The sequence below is a fragment of the Lipophrys pholis genome, assembly GCF_963383615.2.
Source record: "Lipophrys pholis genome assembly, chromosome: 21".
NCBI lineage: Eukaryota > Metazoa > Chordata > Actinopteri > Blenniiformes > Blenniidae > Lipophrys > Lipophrys pholis.
Window position 1 is genome coordinate 5,645,431 of NC_137649.1, and position 19,043 is coordinate 5,664,473.

At 44.2% G+C, this 19,043-nt stretch overlaps 2 protein-coding genes across 3 annotated transcripts in view; both read left to right on the top strand.

The window, feature by feature from the left end:
* bub1 (BUB1 mitotic checkpoint serine/threonine kinase) overlaps positions 1-14,186 on the top strand; it is a 14,592-nt gene extending 406 nt beyond the window's left edge. Inside the window, exons 3-24 of one of the 2 annotated variants that reach the window (XM_080491157.1) lie at positions 331-472; positions 570-766; positions 2,139-2,179; positions 2,287-2,348; positions 2,428-2,477; positions 2,647-2,834; positions 2,920-3,020; positions 3,828-4,195; positions 5,647-5,693; positions 5,774-5,893; positions 5,979-6,083; positions 6,291-6,372; positions 6,590-6,683; positions 7,196-7,370; positions 8,104-8,170; positions 8,286-9,040; positions 9,363-9,463; positions 10,286-10,447; positions 10,531-10,688; positions 11,070-11,247; positions 12,005-12,111; positions 12,234-14,186. In XM_080491157.1, coding sequence (XP_080347283.1) covers positions 331-472; positions 570-766; positions 2,139-2,179; positions 2,287-2,348; positions 2,428-2,477; positions 2,647-2,834; positions 2,920-3,020; positions 3,828-4,195; positions 5,647-5,693; positions 5,774-5,893; positions 5,979-6,083; positions 6,291-6,372; positions 6,590-6,683; positions 7,196-7,370; positions 8,104-8,170; positions 8,286-9,040; positions 9,363-9,463; positions 10,286-10,447; positions 10,531-10,688; positions 11,070-11,247; positions 12,005-12,111; positions 12,234-12,432 — 3,499 coding nt within the window. In that variant the 3' untranslated portion in view covers positions 12,433-14,186. The remainder of the gene's footprint in view (positions 1-330; positions 473-569; positions 767-2,138; positions 2,180-2,286; positions 2,349-2,427; positions 2,478-2,646; positions 2,835-2,919; positions 3,021-3,827; positions 4,196-5,646; positions 5,694-5,773; positions 5,894-5,978; positions 6,084-6,290; positions 6,373-6,589; positions 6,684-7,195; positions 7,371-8,103; positions 8,171-8,285; positions 9,041-9,362; positions 9,464-10,285; positions 10,448-10,530; positions 10,689-11,069; positions 11,248-12,004; positions 12,112-12,233) is intronic. The other variant, XM_080491158.1, reaches the window with a different exon arrangement.
* A 481-nt stretch (positions 14,187-14,667) lies between these two features.
* Positions 14,668-19,043, top strand: LOC308126633 (lactoylglutathione lyase-like). Its single transcript, XM_080491164.1, has 6 exons — positions 14,668-14,805; positions 15,238-15,320; positions 15,414-15,551; positions 16,421-16,488; positions 16,578-16,667; positions 17,273-19,043. Exons 1-6 carry the CDS (start codon positions 14,737-14,739, stop codon positions 17,413-17,415), a joined length of 591 nt encoding a protein of 196 aa, XP_080347290.1. The 5' UTR covers positions 14,668-14,736; the 3' UTR covers positions 17,416-19,043.

Here is a 19,043-nt window from a genome sequence, read left to right on the forward strand (position 1 = left end):
AATCGTTTGATCGCTGGGGATGTAGATTCTAGCAACTTCTCAAAATCTTAATTTAATATGACACAAAAACTCAACAGGAGGTTCACAAACGCACTAATTTCAAGACACATAGAAGTGGATTCTTTTGTTATCTTTCTTTTGAAACCTTTGACTTTTCAGGTTAGACAAGGTTAATTTCTTACTTATTTTTTGTTTTGCTTGAACCCTGCAAGTGAACTTTATGACAGTTTATCACAGTCTCTGTTCTGTTTTTCCTTCATTTACATTCCTGTGCCTACTATGCTTGAACCAGAGCTGACAGGGTTTTGATTGGCCTGTGTAATTGTTTAGGTTTGTGCAGCACCTGGAGCAGAGATTGCCTGCAGAAGGGTGCAGTGAGATGTCGGTGGTGTTTGACACTCTGGTGCAGAGATTTTTAAATACTGAGCAATACGCCAACGACATCAGATACGTGAACTACTGCATCAGATGCGTAAGTGTGACTTCTATCGTTTCGTTCTGTGAAAGTGACACGATGAGAGTTGGTCTTGTTATCAGCTAATGAGAGTTTCCCGACATCGGTCTTCCAGGCGGGTCATTACTCCGACCCAGTCTCGCTGTACAGCCACATCTTCAGTCTGGGCATTGGGACTCGGACCGCTGCCCTCTACGTGGCCTGGGCACAGCAGTATGAACAGAGAGGAATGAGTGAACAGGCTGACGCGGTGTACCAGAAAGCCCTGGAGAACCAAGCCCAGCCAGCGGACACGGTCCTCCAGGAATACAGGTGAGGGCACAGACACACAGAAGGATAATATATTGGAAACGATGTTTTCACAGAGTGGGCAGCATGAGGTGGAGGAGGCAGAGAGCCTTTAATGCATTAAGAAGAACTTGGAGTTCTGTGTTGCATTCAGCAGGTTTTGGTGACGATGTGAGCAGCTGGATTCCAGATTTTTTAAAACTGCTAAAAGGATTTGTTAGGGAGATTTAAGAGTAGTGAAGTATAATATTAAATGTCGAAGATGGTGGTATTTAGTGGACATGGATAGAAGTGGTGTGAAGGAAGAGGGAGGGGCTGAGACAATTAGGCCCAAGTGAAAACGCAAAACTTTCGTTCCGTTTTTGGTGTCTCTTTACACGACAATGCTGCTTGCAGCCATTGGCATCGGGAGAACACGCAGCGATTTAAAAATGCTGCTAATACCATGACCGTAATAACTAGTTCTTCTGCACATACGCACGTAGATGGACAATAACGACAAGGTTTGCCTCCAGAGTATCATGACCAACCCAGTCCATAGTTCTGTGGGACTTAGTAGTTTTATAGTTGACAGTCACCGTAATAACAATCCAACTTGGCTGTCTGGCCATGCGATTGTCTGTATACTTGTAATTATTAATGTTTATGCTTTATTGTTCTCTGCGCACGTGTGGGTGGTGTCATGACAAAAACAACCCCCAACAGCACCAACTCATGGCTGGCATGCTCACTACATTGTTTTTAGTGTTTCTGCTTTTTTCCGCGTAAATGGACATTATATTCAAATCTTTGCTGTGTAAAAGCAAAACTTTTGTGAATGTGTTTTCACTTGAAACGTTGTCAAGTAAATGGGGCCTTAATGTAATTTAGATGTGATACTGAGCTGTCTGGGATGACGCCCAGGGGAGGACGACATTGGGAAGCTGTCAGTTGTGATATCAACTTTCTTTCCAGGCAGGTGTTGAAGGAAGAGGGTGGGAGTGAAAGGTAAAGTGGAAATTGATCCTTAAAATAGTGAAAGATATTGCTGTCCAGATGGAGGAAGCTGAAGAAGAGTAGGGTCACCAGGACAGAACCCTGAGGCATACCTGAAGTACTAGGAATTAAAAGACTTGAATGGGTGTTTTTATCGCATGTGGGGATGACACGTGGTCGCCTGGTGTTGAGGCCAGTCTCCGCTGACTGTGTTTGAATGTAGCGCGCACACTTGACCGGTCAAAGTCACTTAAGAGTCAAACAAATGAAACGATTGTATTGCTCTCTTGGGGAAACATGGCGATACAGAAGTTATTGCCTTTGCCCCACAGTTAGACAATCTATAGTTTGAGTTTGTCCCTGGCAACTTCTATTAAAGGGAGGTGAACAACATTTATCTGACAAAAACTTTCCTCTGCAGGCAGTTTCAAACAAGAACGACAGGCAAGGAGTCGATACCAGGTAAGAAGCATTTAACATGTTTTCTTGTAATTACATTTTTTTGCTTTTATCAATGTAAAGCATGAGATGTATTTATTCTTTCTTTTCTTTTCTTTTTTTTTTAATAGCTGGAAGTCGAAATCCACTTCAAAACTTGAATCTGACCAATCAGCCTGTAGCTCAAAACAAGGTGTGTCCATCATAAAAATCATAAACGACTCCAAGGTCTGCTTTTAAAATCTGCTGAAACTTTGTGTACTTTCTTCCAGGCGTCGGTGGATTGTCCCTCCAAACCACCAGCCAGTAGAATGACCTTAACGTAAGTGGAAAGTGGCTCACTTCTGTCAGGTTCGCCACGGAGATGGAGTCATTTCAAAAAGTTCCATCTTGCGAGCTGTTTTTTAAAAAACGTTGCGTACCAAGCCTGTTGTCGTGTCTGTTGCTCTTCTGGGCTCACGGCGAGTAAGTCTCCGCCTTTGTGTGCGCAGAGTGTCCCGCTCTGAGACGTCTGGGACGGTCCGCTCCAACCAGGGCTCCAGTGTTCAGGTCGTGTCGGAGTACCTTGCAGACGAGCTCCACTGCGAAGGATCCGAGTTCTGCATCGAGGAGGTCCGAGCTGCCAAATACTTCCAAAAGCTCCGGGAGCAGCAGCAGGAGGAGGAGCGGAGGAAAAGCAGTGAGTCACCCTCGGCCTTTAAATCTGTAGGTTTTTTTAGGGGGAGGAAAATCCTGATAAAAGGTGTTTTTTGTTTTGCTTTCAGTCGCCGACACGTCAAACAGTGGAAAGCAAAACTCTGTCCAGAGCCTGAACAGTATAACACCAGACTGGAAAGTTTCAGCCAGTCAGACCTCGGCACAGAGGGTGAGTTACTCATGTCCTTTGCTGACAAACAAGAAATGAATGCTGCTGATCATATTTACTACTAATAATAATACCTACCACTACTACTACTACTTCTTAAAAAAAATAAAATAGAGAATTATCATGAAACAGCAATCTAAACTTCCATACCAAGTTTCTTCTGTGTAAACTAAAGCTACGAGAAGAACTTATTATTCTTGGCTCACTTTACTGATTTAGCTTGAGAACATAGATGACAATCAGGATAACATCCCAACATCTTCAAATACCTTGAAACTTGCAGTCAAACTCGGGTTTATTAAATCTAATTGACTATGTCGATGAATTAATAAATTGGGAAAAACCCCAGTCACATGCAGTGTGGACGTTTGCAGACAGTGACAGATGAAGATTGGTCCAGTGTGTGGGAAACGCACCGGGCAAACCTCCATCTCAACAATTTGGAGGGAATGCTCCTGGAACAATCTGATTCGCTTCTTTCATACCGACCAAAATACAAAAGCAAGCAATTACATGCACAACAAAAGAATGCAGGCTTCATGCATTCTCATGTTATTTGGAGATGTCAGAAATAAACTGTGTTTTGGGAAAGTTTAAGAAGAAAAGAGCTGTTTCTTCCTACGTCTTTGTACAATCCCAGAAGGCATTGACCTTTGGCTAAGCCCCGCCCCCTCTCAGTTGCCATTGCTAAGTGGAGTGATATTACATGACTAGACTGCTAAGATTATACAAGACATCGCCTTACTTTGGAGAAAATGTGTCCGTGTTTGAGTTCGCTCTATTTACACGCTGCTTGTGTCATATCAGTCTTTGCCACAGCCCGTCTCTGCGGTTGAGACGACTTCAAGCCTGAATCCTTCCCAGCAGTCCTCTCAGCGTCCTCGACCGAGCAGCCGCCGCTCCATCGGTCTGAGACTGCTCACCGAGCCCACCTTCATCCAGGAGTGCGCCGCCGCCGCCGATCCTCAACCGACTTCACCAGCTCCTCCCAGGTCCGAGCTGTCCCATCATGCCTCTATGTTGGCCGACGGGATGGACGATTTGCCTGTAGCGATGTCTGCGGCCACCGAGGAGCCGGAGCTCTTCTCCCCGGACTGCTTTTCTGCTCCCAGCGGGAATTTTTTGCCTCCGGGTGTCACAAACTGTCAACCAGAGGACAACAACGTCTCACACCAGTGAGTGAGAATTCTTTTTTGCTTTTTCTTACTCTTTTAGATTGAGATTTCACCCACAACTTGAGATCTTTGTTCATTCACAGTGTGCTTGATCTGAGCCAATAAATATTAAAATAAAGATATAGACGTTAACTGATGCACATTGGGCTCGAGACGGGGACATATAAAGATGGCTGTGTAGACGAGGGGTATCAAATGTACGGCTCAATACGGATTTCAATCCGGCCCACGAGATGAAATTTGCCAGCTGAGAAATTATGACATTAACTGCAATGTATTCATTTAACCACCAGGGGGTGCACTGTACTCTGCATTATGTGGCGAATCAGTGAAGGTGATCAGGATCAATACACAGAGGTAGAAATGTTTTGATCATAATGTAAACTAGCCTGCTATATTTTTGAGTTCCAGTTACATGTGGCCAAATGCTTTATGCCTTTGAAGATGTAACTAGTGTCATAAAAATCCACTCTGATCTGTAAGTCGTAAAGCACACAGTGAATTGAGGCATGATACTGTTGAAATTACAGTTCTTTTACTCAAAATTTCAGGGTTGTCGTGTGTTATAAAATGATTCTGTTGTAAAAATGGTAGTTCAATAATGATGCTTTTCTTAATACTTATACTTTGTTACACTAAAACGAGGACATATTATTAGAGTTCAAGGATCATAATGCCATTGTTTACTGGTCCAGCTAACTTGAGATCAAATGAGTTTGACACCCGTGGTGTAGAAAATATGTAAATATAGGAGTTGATTTCTTGACCTCTTCATTTGAATGTCTTTGTTGATTCTTGTATGCAGTTGGTGGGGGAGAAAAAACACAAATTGACAAATTGTATTCACTGAATATATTCTGAAAGATGATTTTGATTCATGAATTTAAATACAACAAAAAACATTTTTTTTGTTGTTATTCAACATTTTAATGAAAAAATCGTATTTTTGCGTCTATTTTATTATTTTATCATGTTTACTGTTTTAAACACGTCCTTAATTTGATTGTACAACAACAGCTATAATTGTTACATTTCACTGGATTTAGCGTGCATTTTTTATTTAAAATTTTTTTTACAAACTCAACCTGACAGAATAGCGAGTTTGCTTGCTTTCAGGGCAGCATCACTAATATCTCAGCTTGGGTCTCAGTGTTGTGTTTTATATTGTTCCTATCAAGAAAGCTGTGTTTAAAATGTTTTTTTGTTTTTTTTTATTGTTTTCTTGGAAATCCTTACAATTTGCTCGGTGGCTTGTCGGGCTGGATTGCAGCCTCTTGTGGGCACGCTTTGGCCCACGGGCCTTATGTCTGACACCCCTGATTTAAATGATGGCTTTTGATTAACTTGAGAGGCAGATCGGAGTTTATTATTATCATTATTTATTTATATTGTTTATTTTTTGCTGTGTATTCTGCGACAGCTGCCTTCTAATCTTGTGTCCCTCCTCTCAGGACAGTCGGTCAGCCACAGGAAGCCGATGAGCAACTGGATGGTAAGTGTGAGTGTTTAGTTCACGTGTTCGCTCTGTGATGTCACTTCCTGAACACCGTCCCACCTCCCGCCTGTGTCCCCTCTCAGCGTCACATGGAGGCACAGCCAACCTTTCCCACCTCACTCCAAACACTTCCCTGGGCTTCGTCCAGGCGACGCCTTCACGGGTGCTGCCCTCGCCCACCGTCAACACCCGGGAAGCCCTGGGTGAGCACCACGCGTCCCCATCGGGGAACCATATAGATGGTGTTGGCGATACTGTCACTCACACTGTCACCCGATCTCCGTCCAGGTGTGATCATGGACATGTTTCAGGCTCCCACCTTTCTAGAAGAACCCTTCAACCGCTCGTCTGTGCTGCACACTATGCAGAGGGAGGAGTTTGATGTTGGAAATGGTAAATATACACTCAGCAGAGACACCAGACTCTGTTTCCAGCTACTAGGCTGCAATCCAGTTGGGAGTGAAAGAGCCAATCAATAGCTACTCATTGCAATGAAGCCAACACATTTTCCTTTTTTTCTAAACGGCCACATCCTGATAACGTGAGTACATGATTGATTGTAGTAATAAAACTTTTCCTTCTGTCTTCTACAAATTGTAGAAAGTGTCTCTGCAGCAGCGTGGCCCCCTGCTAAAGCTGCATTCACCATCTTCCAGGACGACAACAACAAAGAAAACGGCAGGTAAATAAGTCGTCCGGGTCACCAGAAGTCACTCGCATTGATCAGCCAGAGCATTATGACCACCTGCCTACTGTTGCGTAAGGTCAAAACTTTAGCTTTGCCAAATGCGACACATCAACTGTGAGGCTAAAATCTAACTCCCATGAGACGAGTGTTCTTCTCACATGGCGGTGATGACTGGTCATTGTGAACCTGACAAGCAGTGTTCTGCTCTTAGTGTGTCCAGTGCTGCCGCTCCTTCTGCAGAAGAGCAACCTAAACCAGCCCGAGCTCTGTGTGACATCACGGCGTCGAAGCCGGACAAACCCGTCGTGAGTACAACCAGTCGGCTTCTGTTTTTCTCATCAGGCTGCTGAACTTGAGTGAAAATGCCTCGTTGTTTCTCAACTAACGCTGTAATGTCAGCAACATGGCAGCAATGTCTAACGTTAACGTTAGCATTAGTCTGAATCATCAGTGTATGCTTGAATAAAAATGAGCTTCTCTTTCTGTCTGCAAGCTCAACTTTGATTTCGAGCAGTTTACTGGAGTAAGAGAAGCTCATTGATCCCGAACTACCTCAGTCCTCCTGACAGTAACATTCGTGTTTGTCTTCAACTTGGTAGTTTTTCCTCGGCTGTTTGGTTGCTGATTCATGTCATTATCTTTAGTTTGTTTCTTTAAAGAGGCGCTAACTTTAGGAGAAAATAAAAAGTAACTAGTTACATTTTATTCATAATAACTCTTAATGCAACTCCTCTTTTATTTAAATAACTAGTAACTATAATGAGAGTGTCTTATCATTTTAAATGTGTTGTTTTTTTGTTTTGTTTTTAAATGTCAGGATGCGCCTCCGGACCTGATGCCGGACGAGAGCACCATGTGGGGCGTTCGCTACAACTCCCTCCACTCGCTGGCCGCCTGTCCCAACAGCACCACAGACTTTGCCATTCTGGCCCATTGTGTCTCCACTCCGTTCACAAACAAGAGCTCTTCAGGCGCCATTTACCGGGACGAAGGTGACGCAGCTGCGAAAGACTGTAAAATATAGTCCGTTCCTCCTGACCGAGCTCAGCAAGTTGAACTTTTCAAACATTCCCAGGAAGTATCAAGCAAAGAGGAACTCATTTTAATTCACAAACCTCACATTTAGTATTTAAAGCAAACATAAGGCCCGTGGGCCAAAACCGGCTCACAAGAGGCGCCAATCCAGTCAAACGACCGAAAGTCTTTAAAAGAAAATATGGATTTTTATTTTGTAATACAACTTTGTGAAGCGTCGCGGACAAAACTCAAAAATAGCTTTTTAATTCCCTGCAGACTTGCATAAGCTTCAAAGCCATGTCGGCAGGGTGAGTTTGTAAAAAAGGCAGCAGCTAAAGGGATTTTTATTTTTTTGACATTTCACTAAATTAACTTTGGCTTTATGTTGAGATTGTAGTCATTGTGGAACATTTTGCAAAGACACGTAGACTTTCTCAAAACTTTCAAAACGTATACTCAACTACACAAAAAAAGGAAGATTTTAAAGTTTAAATTTAAAGGTCATTATGGGACCATTTTACAAGTCTGGCCCGCTCAAGATGATACTGGGCTGTATGTGAGTTTGAAACTCCGGATTTCAAGGTCTTGTAGTTGAGAAGTTGCTCAGCTGTGGAAATGTTCTTAGCTCTGCAGACTTGATGCAGAATCTGACTTTTCTTTCTGATTTCACTCGTTCATCACTCACTCTGTTCATCATTCTGCCCTCAGAAAACAACTGTGACGGGAACGACGCCGAGGACGAGGCTTTCGTCAGACGCCAGTCAAAAAAACTCAGGTATCAAACCCGAGCCTGTGTGCGAGCAAGTCTGTGTGTGTCTTCCTGCTGGCAGTATTCCACTTGGTCCTCGGGAGTATTAAAGTTGCCCCCCTGCTTTGTTCCCTGCTTTCAGCCCGATCATTGAACATAGTCCGAGCAATGACAACGCATCTGAGACCTCCACCTGCGCCACCCGGCAAGGCACCATCGTGGGGGAGGGGCTGTCCTCGGCCTTGCCCTGCCTCACCTCCTCCTCCACCACCATGGTGCAGCCGCCTCCTCCGGCCGTGCTCTCCTTCAGAGACCACACGCTCTGCCCGGCCGACTCCGGCTGGGAAGTGTACACCAGCCCCGAGCGGCCCCCCCCACAGGCCCCCCCGACCTCAGCCAGACCCCAGAGCGAGCTCTTTGAGATCCTGGAAGATCCAGACCCCCTTGCCAGCCCTGCACGAGACCGCAGTCAGACCTGCGACGTTCCCATGAGCCCCGAGTGCCCCCTCAACCCTGACTGGATGTCCATGAGAAGCCCCGAGTGCCCGGCCGGGTTTGACCTGGATGCCTTCGTCAGCCCCCATCGCCCCAGCAGAGCTGACGCCAATTCCCTCGACGGCCTAGACATTGCCATGAGTCCGGAGCAGCCGCGGCACTGTGCCGACGTGCCCATGAGCCCGCAGCCAATCAGCGAGGCAGACGAATCCATGACGAGTCCCGGGAGAGAGCCCAGGTCGGACGCATCCGCAGTGCTGCAGCTGGTGTCGGACCCCTGGAACAACCAGCTGGTCGCCCACCAACTGTCCACACTCACCCCGCCCCTCACCTCCCACCCCCACTGCTACACCTGGCAGTGTGACATCCCCAACATCACACCCAAGACCAGCATCAGCACGGGTGAGCTGGAGACAAGTTCTACCACTAAGACCCCGTTTTACTCCACAATACTTAGCGTTTTTGATTTTAGAAAAGTTTCACATTTACACGGCAACATTTTGAAAATGAGGTCTGTTTACACGGAAACGGCAGAAAGGCTGAAAATTATGCAGTTTTCATTCCAGGCCACAGGGTGGTGCTGTTAGCTGTTTTTGTAATGATACCACACACAATGCGTGTAGAGAACAATGTGCTAAAACAACTTATTTCTGCGGGTCATTATAAGTGCAGTGAGTTTAAAGTGTGTGTCCGTGTGTGTGTGTGTGTGTGTGTGTCGCGACAGGAGAGGAATCCCTCCGAATCCAAAGCATTGTCGGACAAGGCGCCTTCGCAACAGTCTACCAGGTGACCGACCCCAGGACCAGCGAGAACATGATTTTAAAGGTGAGATCAAGACATAAACCCATCATCAGTTTTTCATTTATCCATTTCAGTACTGATGATAGAGAAAAATGTATATTCTGGGAGAAAAGTGACTAACAATATTCAGACCTTTTAAAAAGGCCACAAGATATTCAGCCAAAGTGATAAAGATGAAAGTTTTATGAGCTGCCACTTAAACACGCCACTCAATGTAAACGTTAACACTATTATGTCACTGATGGAGCCTCAACAGCAGCAATAAGCAAAGCACCCAAGCAGGTTTTCATTTTGACCACAAACTCCTGCTGCCAGTCACCGCAACTCCCACTGAAAGAAAAATATGTGGTTCAATGGATCTAGTGACTTTAATAAACCGGTCTGGAGATGAATTCAGATCCCAACCACCAAACAGGCAATAATCCTGCCCTCACCATAGGGTGTCCTAATAAAACGATACCTCGGTTGTTGTGGTTGAGAGCGAAGACATCAACGATTCTGTCACATTCTTTGCAAAGAGCGCCCCGTGTTTCATCGCTATAAGTAAGTTACGCAGTCACCAGGAAAAATGTGCTCTCAGTAACAGGAAGTGGAAAGTTCAAAGGTTGATGCACGCGCTGCGCCGATTGGCTGAATCAAACCACACTGCTTTTTAGTCAATAAATAAAAACATGTTTTGTTGGTGTATTTATTATTTAACTGTACACATGAAGTATAATGTTCACACATAAAAAAAATCTAAATAAACCACTTAAAAATCCCCCGCCACCCTCCGGCGCCGACTATGAACTGGGTCGTGATCATTTTGTCTTCCTCACATTCAGTCCGTGTCCGTTTCTCCTGCAGGTTCAGAAACCGGCCAATCCCTGGGAGTTTTACATCAACAGCCAGCTGGACGCTCGGCTGAAGCCCGACGTGCGTCGCCTCTTCAGCGTCCTCCACTCCGCTCACCTCTTCCACAACGGCAGCATGATGCTGGGAGAGCTGCACGACTTCGGCACGCTGCTGGTACGTGTCCTCGGCGGACGCTTCTCGTGCTCTCTGGTTAAAGAAGCGGCGGCGAGCTTAATTTTCCGTCGCGGTGCTTTCAGAACACGGTGAACATCTACAAAGCCCTGAGTGACAAAGTGATGCCTCAGCCTCTGGTCATGTACTTCGCCGCCTGCATCCTCCACATGGTGGAGCAGCTGCACAGCGTCCACATCGTCCACGCCGACATCAAACCCGACAACTTCCTGCTCGGAGCCAGGTACCAACCCCAGGCTGTGAGCTTATCCACGCTTCCAGCAAACGATGTTGTAGACGCTCTTAATGGTTTCAAAAAATGCACACTTTTCAGTTCTACTGAGAAACGACCCATGAAAATAAAACACCATTTAATGCCTTATTTTCTCCCCACACTTCATATAATAATTAATTAATGTAAATTAACACATTAAAGACTCTCAGACTTGCGCAATAACATAAAAATATTCTAGTATCACAGTACAGTCAGCACAGTTGTTTGTTGAGGAAAGATTTTCTGGATTATTTAGGCAAATCTTTTGCAATCTAATCAGCCTCTGCCTACTTTGTCACAAGTCACATAAACTACAAACAAGCCGTTTCCATGCTGCTGTTTTTTCCCCAGAATCGTGAAGAACACCAGCTTCGAGCCGGAAGACTGCGACCACGGCCTGGTGCTCATCGACCTCGGCCAGAGCATCGACATGGACCTTTTCCCACAAGGCACTGCTTTCACCGCCAAGTGTCTGACGTCAGGCTTCCAGTGCACGGAGATGCTCTCTGGAAAACCGTGGAACTACCAGGTGAGGAACGAAGAAGGGCTTCAACAAAGATTCGCTCTCGACGCTGGAGTCAGGAGGCCGTTGAAGGCTCACTCCGTAAACTAAATGATCCCAAACTGAGCTATCGTCAGAGTCGCAGAGAATTCTGCCAAACTCAATCTAATGTAATGCCACTTTGTAACACAAGGTGGTGCGGTGAGTCACTTTGTTAGAACTGCAGAATTTGACGCCAACAACTGAAAATTCAACAGGATGTGATGTTACTGCCACCCAGTGCACAAAAGTGGTAACGCCTCAATCACAGGTGTAGAAAGACTGGACCCTCGACACATTTCTAGAGTAATTACACATAAAGTGAAATATTGTCCGTTTTATTTTTTAATAGACAAAAATAGCTTTGGAAAAGACGTGACGTGTTCGCGTACAGTTCAAGCTGATGATGTAAAAATAATCGCGTTAAGATCCTGCTCTTGTTTGTTGCCAGATTTCCAGCTTACACGCTGTTGTCAAGTGAAAACGCAAAACTTGTGTTGCATGCTGGGCGCCGGCTTACACAACTGCTGCTCCGAGTCATTGAAAACACAACACTTTGAAACGGCAAAGCATTCTGTGCCTTTTCACATGAAGCAATGTCGTGTAAACTGGGACTGGGAGTCTCAATAGTTTGTCATGAAGCCTCTCTGAGTCTGGTGTGTCGGAGCAGGAAAACCTTCCATGTGTGCAAGACGCCGGCTCCTCGTCACAGAGACGTATTTAAAGTGTCCTCTCCTGTTCACAGACCGACTACTTTGGAGTGGCAGCGACAGTCCATTGCATGCTGTTTGGGACGTACATGCAGGTGGTGAACGACGGCGGCGTGTGGAAGACAAACGGCGTGTTCAGAAGGTGAAGCGTGACCCCCCCCCCCCCCCCCCCCCCCCCCCCCCCCCCACTCATTAGTGTGTCTATGCTGTTGGAACGGTCCGAGTCCCGCTCGGTGCTAACCGGCTCTCCGCCTGATTCCGTAGGAAACCCCACAGCGAGCTGTGGCAGGACTTCTTCCGCACGCTGCTGAACGTGCCGCACTGCGGCGCCCCGCCCTGCCTGCCACGCCTCCGCCGCCAGCTGACGGCGGTCCTGCGGCAGGACTACGGCACCAAGCTGCACTCGCTGAAGAGCCGCCTGCTGGTGAAGCTGCTGGAGAGCCCCAAGCCACAGCGCCGCTGACCCGCCAACATTTCACACGTCTTCAATGTGACGGAATCGAGTTCCAAAGAAACTGCTTACAAAAATGGAACTTGTGAAAAAAATTTGGTTTTATTTTATTATTGTTTTTTGATTTTATGTTAAATGCTTAATAAATGTCCAACTTCTTTGGTCTGAGCTAATGTGGCTACACGGTATTTTTGTCACAGGTCCATCCCGTGTGTCGGATTAAAGGGCTTTGCATATGTGTTTAAAATGGGAAGTTCCTATCCGATATCTTTAATTTCCCCCTGCGTCGACATTATTATATTTATCATAATCAAGTAGGAAGTTATAAACTACAGTCGTTTGTGTTATAATTATGAGATAAAAGTCCTTATGTGTTCAAGAGCAATTTGGAAGTGGGAATGTTCCTGTTTCTGTGCGGCAGCTTTGTCCATAAAATTGGGGTGGGGGCTTCCCAACATGAAATTTTAAGTTTTGTCCTACATTAACGCACCAACGGTTTTCCTATCACCTAATCACCAGATTAATTCAAAAGTTATATAAATATAAAGAGGCAAAGTTCCAAACTAAAACTGGGAATTTCCCAAACTGCAACTGGGGAAAGTGGGAAAGTTCCTACTTGTGAGTAGAAAACTCAAGAAAGCTCTGAAAATAAAATTTGACTTCAACAGTCCGGCATATATTAAGTACAAAAACATCAACACACTCAATTTACCAGTTTAAAAATGGGGATTCCGAACTGGTGGTGCGTTCATGCGCAATCGGAAAATGGGCTGATCATTGAATAGGTACAGAAGTGAAAATAAGAAATTAAAGCACAACTGTTTGGAATTATTCGTTTATTTGAATCGGGACAACACACATTGACGAACACTCATATACAAGTTGTAAATGTGCCAGATTATAGCAAAACTGCTCATTTACAACCGTAGTCCTGAAGCAGGTCAATAAAAAATGCTTTGTAGGCAAGGCAACAGTTTTTTTAACATTTATAACATTTTGTAAATTGATCATTTTGTACTTTTCAAGAATATTACAGTGATGATATGATCAAGGCTCTTGATCCAGAATTTTTATGGACTTTTTGAAAAGGGTTTCTACGTGTTGTTTCTCCAGTGAGTGACCAGGATGTAATACAGTAATCTGTGTGTGTGAATATCATAGAGTGTAGAAACATCTTTGCTGAGTTCTTTGCCACAAACGGCCTGATTTGTTTGAAGTTCTGTAAATTGAACTTGATCGTATTCGCAGTGAGTTTAATGTGTTTTAACAATTAATACCAAAATACATTTGTATCAATGGGTTTGGTCCTTCCTTTCCCATCAGTGAGCATTTTTCTTGTTTTTTTAAGTAGTTTATTGTGCTTTCTGTGAGTTTGGAGGCCTTTCCCTGCCACAAGCGGGCTGCTTGGTGTTGTGTTGACTGCCAGTGGGATTAGAGGCTCTGAAAACTGTAGGGTGTGTTGTGTTACCTAAAACCTGTCCAGACCTGCCGCTTTACCTGCCTGGGAGCTTCACCTTCCTCCTCCTCTTCCTCCTCCTACACCTCCTCTCACTCCTCCTCCTGCGCTAAATCCTTTAACTTCTCTTCTTTTGGTCTATTTTCAAAACAAAAAGACAGCATTATTTTTGAAAATGTATGTTTTGAGCAGACGAAATGGAACATGTGAAGGATTTAACTTTCAAAAACATCTGAGAGTTTCCTCCTGACCTGAGAGCTCAGCTGATGCGTTCAAGGACGGTCGGGAATATTAAAAACCTTTTAAAACTTTAGTTTTCAAAACTGCTTGATACTCAAAAAAAAAAAAAAAAACGTTTTGAGGGGTGTCCGCTCAGACAACAGCAACAACAACAACAACAAAAACTCTTGATAAATTAAGAAATTGTTTGAATTAAATCTAATTTCTACAACTTTTCAATTCAAAAAGAAAATACATTTTGTGATCAGGAAGTTATTTGCTCAATATAATTTTAACAAATGTGATTTTTCCTGTGAATGTGTAAACTCCTTATGAGTAATACATTTGATTTAATTAATTTAGATTTTTTTTCAAGACGCACAAAATTACATTTTAATATTATAAAAAAATATGCAAAGAGGCTAAATGACTTTCCCCATGTGGCATTGAGTCTTTATCATTTTGTCTCTTAATTATATAATACTCTTCTTTTTAAGCATAAATTCACAGCTAGATATGTTAATCCTGGAGTTTTCTTGAAGACAGTACCTGACTCACCTGAAGGCGTCTCACCTGAGGGTGGTTCTATCCGAGCTGCACTTGAAGGCAGCAGGCGTCGTGTTGGAGGCAGCGGTCGGACCATGGCGGGCCGAGGACTGACAGAGGAGACCGTGGCTGCCACCTGCAAGGAGGGGGACCCCATCACCAAGGTGTGTGTGTGTCTGTCTGTCTGTCTGTCTTGATTTCTCTCTCTCTGTCTGTCTGTGTCTCTCTCTCTCTCTCTCTGAATGCAGTCATACCTGTTGCAATAACTGCAGCCCTGCAGATGCCTTCAGGCACAACATGCTGAGGAAATAAAAACTGACTTTGAATCCGGATGAAGTCTGCACAGGACAGAGTTTATAGAACTCACTTTAAGACATGAAATGAGCACAGATAGATGGAAAACCATCACAACAATGAGCAAAAAGACTGCAAAAGGACAGAAAATAAACAAATTGACAGAAGGTAAAATAAATGTTTAATATATATACCCATATAAATAAATAAATATCAAAACCCTTCTTATCCTCTAACTCTAAGTGTTATCGGCTGTGACTTGTGCATCATTAAAGATGGAGTGTGTGTTTCTGTGTGTGCAGGACTTCATGATGCAGCAGACCATGCTCAGAGTCAAAGACCCGGCGAAGTCTCTGGCCTTCTACACGGGAGTCCTGGGCATGACGTGAGTCCCGGGTCTGATCCCAGCCCCCCTGAACTCTGCCTCCTTCCTCTCCTCCCTCCCTCTGATCGCTGCTTCCTCCTCTGCTGCTTCCAGGCTGCTGCAGAAGATCGACTTCTCCATGCGCTTCACCAACTACTTCCTGGGCTACGAGGAGAAGAGCGATATCCCCAAGGACGTCAAGGAGAGGACGGCGTGGACCTTCTCTCGCCGGGCCACCGTCGAGCTCACGCAGTATGTACGAGATACACTAAACTTCTGAGAAACACTGAACAATTGCAGAAAGATGTGAAACGACTGCAAAAATACTTGTAAAAGATGCTAAATGTCTGGAAATGGTGACAAAAATGCTTTAAAGGAGTCATATTATACACTTTCACATGGTCTTGGTCCAAAAACATTGTTTTACAAGTTTATTTTCCCCAAATCCAGCTTTTCCTTGATTTTCCTCCATTTGAATATTGGATCATAGGAGCTGCATTCACAATCTGCTGTGTCTGTGTGAGCTGGACTGGCTCCGCCCACACATGCCCATCTTGGGAAGAGGAGGAAGTACTTCCTCTCGTGGTGCCATGTGCCAGAGCAGCGCTGCCTAATTGTGGGAGGGTCAAAGGGAGGAGCCTACCTTGATTGGGATTGGCTAAACCCCTGATGACACTATATAGGGTTTGATTTCTGATTGGCTGGTTGGAGCAACACACTTTCTAAAAACTGAAACAAGCCAGGGAGAGGGAGACTGTCTTCACTTCTGGGGCGTTATTCCAGGTATGGGGACGATTAGTACTGCTGGAAAACCTTGAGAATGTGGATTTTACATAATATGACCCCTTTTAAAAAGATGCATAGTATCAGCAAAGGGGCAAAATTATTTTGAAAGATGCAAAATGTCTGCTAAGAGGGACAAAAATGGCTTAACAAAATGCAAAATGTCAGCAAATAGGGACTACAATACTTTTAAAAGATGCTAAATGTAAAGAAGGACATAAATGGTTTAAAAAGATGCACAAATCCCCCACAATGATGCTAAATGTCTACAAAGAGGAACAAAACTACTGTCATTGTAGACGAACCTCTCTAACGTGCAGCTGTATCTCGTCTGACAGTAACTGGGGCTCGGAGAAAGATAAAAACCTGTCGTACAACAACGGCAACGCTGAACCGCGAGGATTTGGTGAGAAGCTTTTGTATTTTCGACTGAAATATTGGTAGATTTCACTCCTGTGTGTTTCGTGTGTAACCTGCCGTCCTCTCCTGTTCCAGGTCATATTGGGATCGCCGTCCCCGACCTCGAGGCCGCCTGCAAACTGTTTGAGCAACAAGGGGTGACATTTGTCAAGAAGCCAGACTCAGGTGGGTTTATCTTTAAAAACTGTTAATTTGTGACAAAATGACCTCAAGAGTCCCTAAACCATTCAAAAAGAGACATTCATGCATTGAATGTGTAAAGTGTGTGTTTACTTGGGGAAAATAGTCAAATGAATGCCTTTACACATCTGTACTCTTTATAAGTCTGCAGTTCAGGTATCCACCTGCAGAGGGCGCTCACCGCCCACTCTTTATTAAATGGTAAATGGACTTCACTTATAAAGCGCTTTTCATCTGCGCAGCCCCGAAGTGCTTTACATAGTTCATCACATTCACCCATTCGTTCACACACCATTGGAGGCTGCAGCCATGCAAGGCATTGTCACTCCAATGGGAGCAGTTTGGGGTTCAGTGTCTTTGCTCAAGGACACTTTGGCGTGTAGACAGGTGGAGATGGGAATCGAACCTGCAAGCCATAAGCCATGCCGCCCCAAAAATGATTAAAATCAGAGCTCTCTGAGCTTCTGCTCATGTTTAGCCTCTTTGTGCTGATTTTGAATAACTGGTGCGTTTTTCATGAAATATCTATGAAGTATGATATTGTGTTTACAGAAATATTGTTATTTCTGGTCCTGCTGTCCGCCTCACAGGTAAAATGAAGGACCTGGCTTTCATTCAAGACCCTGATGGTTACTGGATTGAGATCTTAAGTCCATCCAACATGGTGTCCTTGATGGTCCCGCAGAGCAGAGACACACAGGAGGATGTTTTTTGTGGTAAAGTGACGGTTTGAGGAGGCGACTAAAACACAAGACGACTGATTTTCACGTCCTGACAGAAACTTTTTCATGTCATGTTTGTCTGGACCTGCAGATTTGAACATTTTCTATTAAAAATTAGTGAAGAAATTCAAGTTTCCTTTCAGTCTATGGCTTTTTTTTTTTCTGTCTTTATAGTTGCTGTTTCCCATATATTTGAAAGAAAGATGTACTGATGGAGACAACTTGACATCTTTTGTAAGATTATTTTTGTGTATTTTCTTTTTTATCAGCATTTCTGCAGAGTTTGGTGATGTTATGTTCTTTAAATCAGGTGTATCCAAGAAGGGCTGCATATAAAACATGCAGTTTTTCAAGAATTTAGGACCATGAATGCTCAAACCCTTTCCTAAATGATCACTGCCAAGCAAATGCCAGATGTTGAAACGCTTCAACAAACCTAAACCAGGGGACAGAAACAGTTTGTTGCTTCTGAAGAGGTTAGCCAATCATTTGAGGCCCCATTTACACGACGTCTTAATGTGAAAACTAAACTTTCATTGGGGTTCTGTGTACACGGTTGGAACCCGAGGGAGCCGTTTTCATAAAGTTGTGTTTTCAGCACAACTTTATGAAAACGGCTCCCTCGGTGCAACTTTTTGAAAATGCTCGGAGTCTATGTAAACGTGGGGGAAAAACAACTTTTTGAAAATGTTCAGGCTCCTGACAAAAACAAACAACAGCACCCACTAGTGGCCCAATATTAAAACTACATCACTTTCAGCGTTTCTGCCATTTCTGTGCAAATGAGAAACTTGACTAAAATGCAAAAATGATCCGTTTTCACTTGAAACGTTGTGTAGACGGGGACCAAGTTGCTCAGGAGACAGTGAAACAATCCTTGAAGATAAAATAAAAACAGGAACCATTCAGATCAGTGTTGACATCAGTGATTTAAGGCGCTGAGAAAAGCTTTTCCCCGGTTTGTCTGAGAGTCTCCGTCTCTGTCTTGTTTGACTGTGTGTGTCTGGATCCGAGCCGAGTGTGTCCACCTCTTGTTGTCTTTGTCTGTTTCTGTGTGTCCCAGCTCCGGCCGGCTCATGCCACCTAATTTACCGTGGGACACTTCAAAGCGGCGTCCCGGCGTGAGAACCGTGTGTGCAGATTGAGGGCCGGCGGGGCCTTTCCCAGGCCTGTCAGCCTCTGATCCTCCATTCAGCTGGAAGTGACGCCGCTTTCTGCCCGCCAGGATTTAACACCACTGAGTTCACCCTGTAAATCAGACCGAGGCGCACAGCGAAGAGGAGTGGATTAACACGGTGTGTGTGTGTGTGTGTATGTGTGTGAACTTCTAGTTTTGCAGTGTGAAAAAACAGTTTTTAACTAAAAGAATAAGAATCAAAACCAATAAAACAGCATGAGAAAATGACCAAAAAGTAGTGAAAGTTTGCAAAAAAAGTGCAGAAAAACAACAAAAGACGCACAAAGCCAAGAAAATAAAAGTTTCAAAGCACAGTGCAACATAAAGAGACTACATATCGTCATGTACACGGAGCCTAAAATTGTCATGAATAACAGAACGACAACCCGGATATAAAAACCAACCATCTGTTTTCACTAATGAGGACACAATCCTCAAATAATGAAAAATGGTTCACATTGC

Excerpts from the sequence above, each read along its gene's own strand:
- LOC308126633 (XM_080491164.1), top strand. The coding sequence starts at position 14,737 with ATGGCGGGCCGAGGACTGACAGAGGAGACCGTGGCTGCCACCTGCAAG. Across the intron at positions 15,321-15,413 it reads ACGGGAGTCCTGGGCATGAC|GCTGCTGCAGAAGATCGACT; the intron begins GTGAGTCCCGGG and ends TGCTGCTTCCAG. Across the intron at positions 16,668-17,272 it reads TGTCAAGAAGCCAGACTCAG|GTAAAATGAAGGACCTGGCT; the intron begins GTGGGTTTATCT and ends TCCGCCTCACAG.